This window comes from Spermophilus citellus (assembly GCF_964194105.1).
Source record: "Spermophilus citellus genome assembly, chromosome: 17".
Taxonomy (NCBI): Eukaryota; Metazoa; Chordata; class Mammalia; order Rodentia; family Sciuridae; genus Spermophilus; species Spermophilus citellus.
This window is the reverse complement of record NC_138199.1, coordinates 50351014-50360018: the sequence shown is the minus strand read 5'-3', so window position 1 is coordinate 50360018 and position 9005 is coordinate 50351014. Positions and strand designations below refer to the sequence as shown.

Below are 9005 nucleotides of genomic sequence, written 5' to 3'. Positions count from 1 at the left end.
GAATATGGGGGAGGGGTGGAATGAAAATAGAAGTGGGTCTGAGAGGAAGCTGCCCTGCAAAGGGATCTCCTTCCAAGTTTATTCATAATCAGTTCAACTCATGAAAGCAGTTTCTAAAGTGCTCTACAGAGCTCTAGATAGAAAATATGAGACTAATTATCATGGCAACTAGTACTGGTTATCATGATTATCACCACTGTTAGAATGAATGATTATGACTGGGATGGATTCTTTAGGAACCCTGGCAGAGAGAACTGTAAGTCTAAACCTCACTCTCCTGGCACATACAGGATGCCCAGGCTGCACCTGAGGAATAGTCCAGGAGCCGGTGGACTGCAAAGAATGTCATCTCTGGGGGCCCCTCACGGAGTCCTTTGCCCAGTCAGGCCCTGGCAAGTCTTCTGGTCTCCTCAGGACACCCCACCTTCCCCTGCCCCCACTCAGCCAGGAAAATCCCTCACGGGGTAGCGCTGGTCTTGACCTTGGCGAGAACCTTCTTTTCCTTGACCCTGCGGTTCTGAAACCAGATGGTAATCTGGCGCTCCGAGAGACTGGTGGCTGCTGAGATCTTGCGCCTCTTGTCCTTGGTGATGAACTTGTTAGCCGCATACTCGCGCTCCAGCTCGCGCAATTGCCCCTTGCTATAGGGAATGCGTTTCTTGCGGCCACGGCGGAAGGCACAGCCTTCGGAAGGGTGCTGCGCGCTGGAGTCTGTGTGTCAGGAAAGGGAGGGAGGAAAAGCACTCTCAGACCCCCACCTAGCGCCAACCTAACTGCAGACCCTGGCCCCAAAAGCTCCGAGGCTACGTCATCTTGCAGGCGCATCCAGATCATCCCACTGGCGCATGTGCGCTCATACTCCCCCAAAGCACACTGGGGCACTCCCTGGATTATGGCTGGGTCTCTGATCACTTCTCAGCCTCTCCTCCCGCAGGCCACCCTCACCCATCACTGCCCTCCCACCCAGGAGTCTACAAACACACCCACCACACACAATCAGGCCTTTTACCCACCATCACATCCATCCACCCCCACAAGAATTTTCACTCTCGGTCACTTATAGATTCTACAAGCAAATTCTGTACAGGAGTAAACACGTTTCTACTTACACACTCACACACACACACCAATGCACACACCTTAGGTGGCAGGAAAAGTAAATTTTCTTTTGGAAATTGAAAACTTGCCCAAGAGAAAGTGAGATTAATATTCTCTAAATAATACTCAATGCCTCCTTTCCTCCTCTACCACCCTCACACTCACTGAATTGTTAGTCTTTGTGTAGAATTAGGCTGGGATTGTGTTGGGTAGGAAATCCTGGCCCCAACTCCCAGCAAAGGATTCCAAGGCTCTCTGACATATTGAAGAGCTAGTTCCAGGGCTTCCTGGGGGAAGTGAGGGAGGCTGGCTGACCTCAGGCTTCAGATAACATCCAGCTCAGGTCCCTCACATTGACCCTCTGGAGCCTCCACCCAGGCCCTCCAACAGGACCCTCCTTTAGAATCCTAATAAGTCACGAAGCTCCTCCTCATCAGCCCCAAGTATCCCTCCTCTCCTTCCTCCTCCCAGGCAAGTGCCAGCGTAGCCCACTCTCAAGAGCCAAGGGGACCCAGGGTAGTGGAAGTTACCTGCAAATGCCGCCTTCCAAAAGGGACCCGGTGGGTTCTGTTCACCCTGGCAACACATCTGGCTGTTCCAGCCACTGGCCAGGGCCCAAGGCTGGTAACTGTCCACAGGCAGCAGGGAGTCATGGCGAGGCTCCCCAGGGGCACCGAGGGTCTGCACCACCGACACATCCAGGTAACTGGCCATAGGCTGGTAGGGTCCCGGATACCCCGGATAGAAGGCAAACTCGGTGGGGCGACTAGGGTACTCCTCTCCAGCTGCAGGAGTCTCCGTGGGGTAGGCAGCCAGAGTGGCCGCCTGGGCACAAGGTTTCAGCGAGCTCCGGGACACCCGGCAGGAGTAGTACCCGCCTCCAAAGTAGCCATAAGGTACTGGAGCTGGGGATGCCCCCTGGGGCACCCCAGGACACGGGTGGCATTGCTTTGGTGGCTCTGCAGAGCCTGGCAGATCCAGAGGGCCATAGTTGACAGCGGGCATCAGTGTAGGAGCCGCTGGATGGCTGGGCAGTGGGGAGTGGGCGACTAGATTCCGACCCCCTCCTGCTCCCAGCAAGCCTTCGATATCCTTGGCCCCATCCAAGGTGGCATAATTGCCAGGCTCCATGGGGCCGAGGGTCCGCTCATGGGGCGCTGGGGGTGGGGGATGTAGAGGGTACCCAGCTCGCTCTCCCCACCCAGGCCCGGGGAATCCAAAGCGTTTTAAATCTATCCCAGCTCGCACGGCGCCTGCATTCGCCCTGTCCGGCGGTCTTGACGCAGGAGACGCAGGGACCCAGGCACGCGCGTTGATTGGCTGCGGCTTGGGGGAGAGAAGCTCATAAAATCCTCCCGGCAGAAATTGCGGAGAGAGAGGGGACGAGGAGCAGGGCCCCACCTCCGTCTACTCCTCTCTCTCCCTGGCTCTCTGTCTCCTGCGCTTTGGCAGGTTTAACGAGAGAATAAAAAGCTCTCCCAATAAAGTGTCCATCTCCTGGGGGGGGGGGGAGTCGGGGGGGGGGGGGCTGGGAGGCCGCTCCCGGCCTCAAAGGAGAACCCGGGAATGCGCCTAAGAGGAAGCTGGGAAATGAGGGTACTTCGGAAGCCCTTTGCTTTGGGGCCTGGGTACCATTCCAGTTCACTCCAGATGCCCCTCCCGTCCTGGATGCTCTGAAATGAGCTCCTCTGATGCCCAGAGAAGTGCCTGGGACACCCCTTCCCCAGGGACCCTAACTCCTGCCCAGAAGGCTCTGGTGGCCCCAATCCCGGGTGAGGCGGAGCAAGGGGGCGGGAGACACGAATTCAACCCAAGAACGCAGCGTCCAGGCCTGAAGGGGAAATGGGGCCTCTACATGTTGCCTGTGAAAGGGGGGGTCTGGATTTCCGTTTAAGGGTGGAGAGAGACAGACTCACAAGATATGACAGGAGGGAGGAAAGATGGGGGAGGGAGGGAGGGAGAAGGAGAAAGAGTGTGAGAGAGAAAGAGACATTCAGGGATTGCAGCACGAAGGGTGCTATCTTATAAAATCCTGAAGTGCCAGTTGGAAAAGAGAATCTTTTCTCACCCTCCTTCCCCTTTGCTTCTGGGGAATCAAAGCTTGGCTAACTGGTCATGAACCAAGTTTAGGGATCCTGGATCTCGAGAATTCGAGAGGCTGTCTTGACTGTGTGGAATTGCCAGCCCAGCCACTCTGCCCCGCGGTCCTCTCCCTGTGATCCAGGAGGGCCAGCAAATTGTCCCTAGAGCCAGGACACTTTCACTTCAGCTGAATGCCCAAAAAGCCCAGCACCACATCTGCTTTCTCTAGACTTTAAACTTCCTTAGAAGAAGAAGGGGAGCCCCAACCGCTGGCAGTATTGCTTGAGGCCCCTCTCTTGGGGCCTATTGAGCAGTTCATTCCAAAAGATTCAGTTTCATTTACAAATCTGTCTTTAGAGGTTTTCTGTTTTCCTTCACTATCCCTCCCAAATCAAATCCTTTTATCTGCTTTTTCTAGAGTCCCCTTCATCTCCCCAGTTTTTCTGAAGAAAAACAGGAACTTTTCTAGTCTACACTAGGGTCTTGGCAGTTACTACCCTGAGTTCTGACTGAGTTCAGCCACAACCTCTCACCAACCTGAACTTGAACTTTAGCTACCTGGTGGGAAAGGGCCCATGCAAGATGGAGTTACTTGGGAGTTGTAGGGTTGCAGTGTAATGTAGTTTGCTTTCAATGAATATTACTAATAATTGAGGACACCAAACATGGAATCCTAGCAAGATTTTACCACATTTGAATTCAACAGGAAAGGAGGGAAATGTCTCCTTAATGATTTTCAAATTCTCATCAAAGAATTTTACTTGTCTATGAAAGACAAAAAAATACCAGGATTTTTTCCTAAAGACTGATAAATGTCCAATGATTTTTATTTGATAGTTTAGGGATACATAGGAGGATTCCACAATTTCAGCATCCAGTAAGCAAACATATATACATGTACATACGTGTATGTGGAGGATAAAGCTTCCATGTGTAAATTTATTCATGGCTACACAGTACAGGCATAAATAGATTCTTAAATTTAAATCATATTTGTACTCTAAAACCCAAACTTTCTGGGCATAAACCCAACAAAAAACGAAAATTATTGTCTATCAGAAGGCATGTTTTAGAGCCTGCTTCTGCAGCACATGTGCTAAAATTGGAATGATACAGAGAAGATTAGGATGGTCCCTGTGCGAGGATAACATGCAAATTTGTGAAATGTTTAATATTTTAAAAAGGAAAAGATGAAGGAGGAGGAGAAAGAGTGAGACAAAACAGCAGAGGTGGTGTGTATTAGAAGATACATGAAACTAGAAACAACCCAAATGTCCATCAACAATAGGATAGGTAAAGAAATCAAGCTGGAATTAAACAATAGAGTATTATACAGGAATTTAAAAACAGAACAAACCACAGCCATACACAGCATGAATGCATTTCATAAATATGTGGGATAAAGAAGCCAGCCACAAAAAAATAATTTTTTGTATGATTTCATTTTTACACAGTTCAAGAACAACCAGAAAGCCAACCTCAGTGACACATTCCCATAATCCCAGCTACTTTAGAGGCTGAGGCATGAGGATGGGAAAAGTTCAAGGTCATCCTGGGTAACTTAGTGAGTTCTTGTTAAAAAATAAAAAATGAAAAGGGCTGGAAATACAGCTTGGTGGTAAAGTGTGAGCGGCCCTGGATTCAATCCCCTATAGAAGAGGGAGTAAGGAGGGCATGTGAAGGACCAACAAAATTAGTGTGTGATACCAGAGGTCACAATAAAAATTATCCTAGGGGGATTGCTAACAAAAAGGGGACACAAACAAGCCTGTGGGGTGCTGGAAATGTTCTCTATCTCAGTCTGCATGTGCTAGAGTTACATGGGTATGTCCGTTTTGTGAAAATTGCACAATTCTTATAAAAATTGAAAATTGTATGCTTGGAATTTTAATACTTAGGTATATCAGTTTTACCTCATTTTTAAAAGAAAAAATAATTAGAACAAAAAAATAAAAATTCATAGTAGCAGGGTTAGGGTGTAGTTCAGTGGTAAAGCACATGCCTAGTATGTATAAGACCCTGAGTTAGAGCCCTAGCACTGAAAAAAAATTATAGAAGAATTGTCTGCAACTAAGCTATTTTGGAGATACTATGTTTATACCCATGTCCATGGAAATAAGCATTAAAGTGCATATAACTCTGAATTGTTGTGGGATGAAGACAAACTTTGTCACAGAGACACTCACCAGCTGTGCTAGAGACTCTCACACAAACAGATACATTTCAATACAAATAATACTATGGGTTTTGTCTTGGTTATAATTCATTTAGCATCTACTATAGATTTGGGGGAACAGTTCTGGATCTCATATTTATTAGCACCTGGTTATGTGCTCCTATTTCCTGTGCTTGTCTATAGAGATATGTGCATCTATCCTATTGTATATGTCAGTTGGAGTCAGATAAGGTAGGATTATGCCTCCTTATCTGTAAAAATTGTGATAATAATTCCCACTTCACAGGAATGTTGTGACAATTTAATGAGATTTTTCACCTGAAAGCATTTCATAAACTGAATAAACATGACTTCGGCTTGTATTCCTATATATTTTTCTAACGAAGCCACCTGCTTTTATTTTAAAAGGACCGTTGTCCTAGAGAGTACCAGTCACTTGTCACTTACTGCTACGTAAGCCTGAATTTTCACATAGAGAAGCTAAGGCTCAGCCCCTCCAAGCCCTCTCTGAGACTACATGAGTTCAGCACCCAAATCCCTGCACAAATCAGGTGTCCTGGTCACCCAACCTGCCTGGGCAGAGCCTACCCTTCCCCCATCCCCAGAGAGGCCTTTGTGTCCTGCTGGGAGCCTTCAGGCAGATCCTCCGGGAGGAACCCAGAACCTCTCAGCCCCGTTTACTGACCCATCCAAACGCGCTGAAAGCCTCAGCATGCTCCTTTACATACCCGCCAGACACTTCCAGGAAGGTCAAGGCCAAGTTGAAAGTTAAGAGTCTGTTTACCTCCGGGAGCCCATTCAGTGCAGCCGGGCAGACCGCCTGTGACCTTTACAGCCCGGCCTTTGAGCGTGGCCGCCGCGCTCCCAGGGGTTCCGGCCACGGGGACTTGGCACCTCCGTGTCAGCTCCCGCCCCCCGCCGGGGCTTGAGACCCGCCAAGGAGGGGGAGGGGTCGAGAGTCGCCCACCCGCCCCGCTTAGGGGCATTTGTTAAATTATGTTTTATGTTTTGTGAAGTGAGCGCCCGGTGCCTTCCTTCTAACTGGAGCAATGTATGTGGTGGCGACGATGGCGGCCCTCAGGTCGGTCATGATGAAGAACCAGGGTTTATTTTGCGCTTCCTCCTCTGGAAAGAGCCGGGCTCCACTGTCCCGCCAGACTGAGTGGGCCTGGCCGAACAGCTTGGGGTCGCTTAGCTTCTCCCGCTTTTATGAAAATCATCTAACTTGGGTGCGCTCTTTCCTTTCTTTTCTCTTCGGTCCTTACCTTCCTTCTGTATTTTTTCTGCTTTTGGTATCTTTATTTTCCTTTTGTAATTGTGTTTTTCAGCCTTCAGTTTCAGAAATCTTATTTTTGCATGTTCTTTCATGATTTCTTTCTTTTTCTCTTTATCCCTTACTTTCTGGCGCCCCTGCCCCTTGCCTTATTTTTATTTTTTCCCTTTGTTTCCTTTCTGGCTGTTGTCACATATACTCTTTTTCTCTATTTGCTTCTCTTTCTCTCGTTTTTCCCCCTTTTGTTCGTTTTCTCTTTTTTTCCCTTCGTTCCATTTGGATCTTCCTTTCTCATCTGTTTCTTTTTCTTTCTTTCTTTCTTTCTTTCTTTCTTTCTTTCTTTCTTTCTTTCTTTCTTTCTTTCTTTTTTTCTTCTCTTGACTCTGTTTTACTTTACCCCAACACACATGTTTTTCCTTTTCTGGCCTTCTTGCATAATTTCTCATTGTTCTTCTCCAAATTCTGGAAAGGACCTGCTGGGCGACAACCCTCGGAGGCTGGGAGCCTGCACGGCACAGGGGGCAATCTGGTAGGGAAGACTGGAGCAGGGTGGCGGTTCTCAGGCCTGCAGAGCTGAGTTAGGCTAGATTGTCACAGCCTGGCTGGAGGTGAGGAAAATCTTTTGGACAATTTGATGGAAGGGTCTGAGAGCCGGGAGAGCCCAGAAGGTGGAAGCATGGCGGGTAAGGGAGGAAGCCACTGTGATCTGCACCATTCCCTCCCCAACCTGGGCATCCCTGAAACGTCCTCGGTATTAGGACCCTCTCAGGACAACCATAAGTGCTTCTGAGGCCAGGGTTGAGGATCCCAGCTATGAAATTAAAGCCAATGATGGCCTCAAAACATGGAATAAGTGGATCTGAGGAGGAGAAATCAACGCATGGGCTGCTGAGGGAAGAGGCTATGGTTGGAATCACACAGTAGCTGCTGCTGCTGCTGAGCACTCTGATGGCACCTGAAAATACAGGAGCGCTTAGCCCAGCCCTGGGAACGGTGAGTGGGGTTCCAAGCAGGTGGAGGGAGGAAGGGAGACACAAAACTGAGGTCCCCTGAAAAGAGACCAAGAGACTCCTGTTTTCCTGTCCTGTAGCTCCAACCTAACAATCAGCGTTCTTTGCCTGTCACACTGGCTCACTAGAATCCCCAGTCCCCTTCTTCAACCCTGAGCTTTATTGGGGTCAGACCAGTCACCTATCCTTGATCCCCAAAATAGAGAAATCCAGCCTGGACCTGGATCAAACCATTAGAAATTCTGGGCCTAGATGGTCTCACCACAGACTGAAAGTCTCATGCAGGGTTCAATTCTAGCTAGTGTGGACACTTGCATGAAGGATAGGAGGTCATTTCCCCTCCCTGTGCCTCACTTTTCCTATCTGAACTCTGTAAAAAGAAATGGGCAGGACTCATTTCCTTTTGAGTTCCCAACAGGGTTTACTTTGGGCCCTACAGCAGACACAGGCAAGAGAGAAGGCAGCTTTGCTGGAGGGAGAGGACATCTATGTGGAGGAAAACTGCAGAGGGAGCCATTAAAAACCCACTGATTTTTCCACGAGGGTTTAGGGAAGTACCCAGTTATTTGGGGCCTTAATGGAACCCAGCTCTGTCATCTAGCCCTTGTGGAGCAACCGTCTTGGACTGACTCAGTTGGAACAATGAGTCCCAGGGTGTAAATTCTGCAATAGTTCATTAAATGACACCAAATTGGCAGGGAAAATCTCCTCCATGCTTATCCTAATTCCCTGAAAAGTCCAGAGACAGATGGAAGTGGAGTAACAGGACAAGGAGCCACAAATGGGGCTCATGATCAGTGTCTTCAGGGTTTGCTAGAACTTTCAGGGGCCTGGAAGATTGGAATTCCTTTGTTTCAATTCCTGGGATTCTAGATGGAACTCAAGGATGAAGAATATTATCAAAAAACTTGCCTGTAGAACAAAACAAAACAAAAAAAGCCTACCTGCAAATTCAAGAAAACAATTTGAGTTGCTTACAACCCACCACCCACCATTTTCACCTTGTTTTTCCCTTCAGGGAATGTGGGTATGAGTGATAATTTCTAGGAAAGCACTGGCTATCTTTACTCCTTAAATCAAGAGGAATGGCTTGGCCCTTGAAGTCCTAAGCCCACTCCTGTAACTTGAGGTGGAGCTGTAGATTTGAGGTTTAAGAGAAAGTACAATTTGAAAGATTCTATTTGTTGCTCTGATTTGCATGTTTCCTTTGCAGAGAGTCCTGGTACCTTTGCAAATGCCCAGAATTTGACCATCAGAGACTCACCTCCCTCCTCTTGGTCCCCATCCCATAGCAAAATCTTATCCCTTCTCTTCTCTGTTTAAAGAAACAAAGTTGGACTGGGGTTGTGGCTCAGTGGTAGAATGC

At 48.3% G+C, this 9005-nt stretch overlaps 1 protein-coding gene across 1 annotated transcript; it reads right to left on the bottom strand.

Annotated features, from left to right (window-relative positions):
* Positions 1 to 457: 457 nt before the first annotated feature.
* Positions 458 to 2229, bottom strand: HOXB13 (homeobox B13; the record flags this gene model as incomplete). The annotated part of the gene is made up of 2 exons (XM_081272782.1): positions 458 to 711; positions 1629 to 2229. 2 exons carry the CDS (start codon positions 2227 to 2229, stop codon positions 458 to 460), a joined length of 855 nt encoding a protein of 284 aa, XP_081128908.1.
* Positions 2230 to 9005: the final 6776 nt, after the last annotated feature.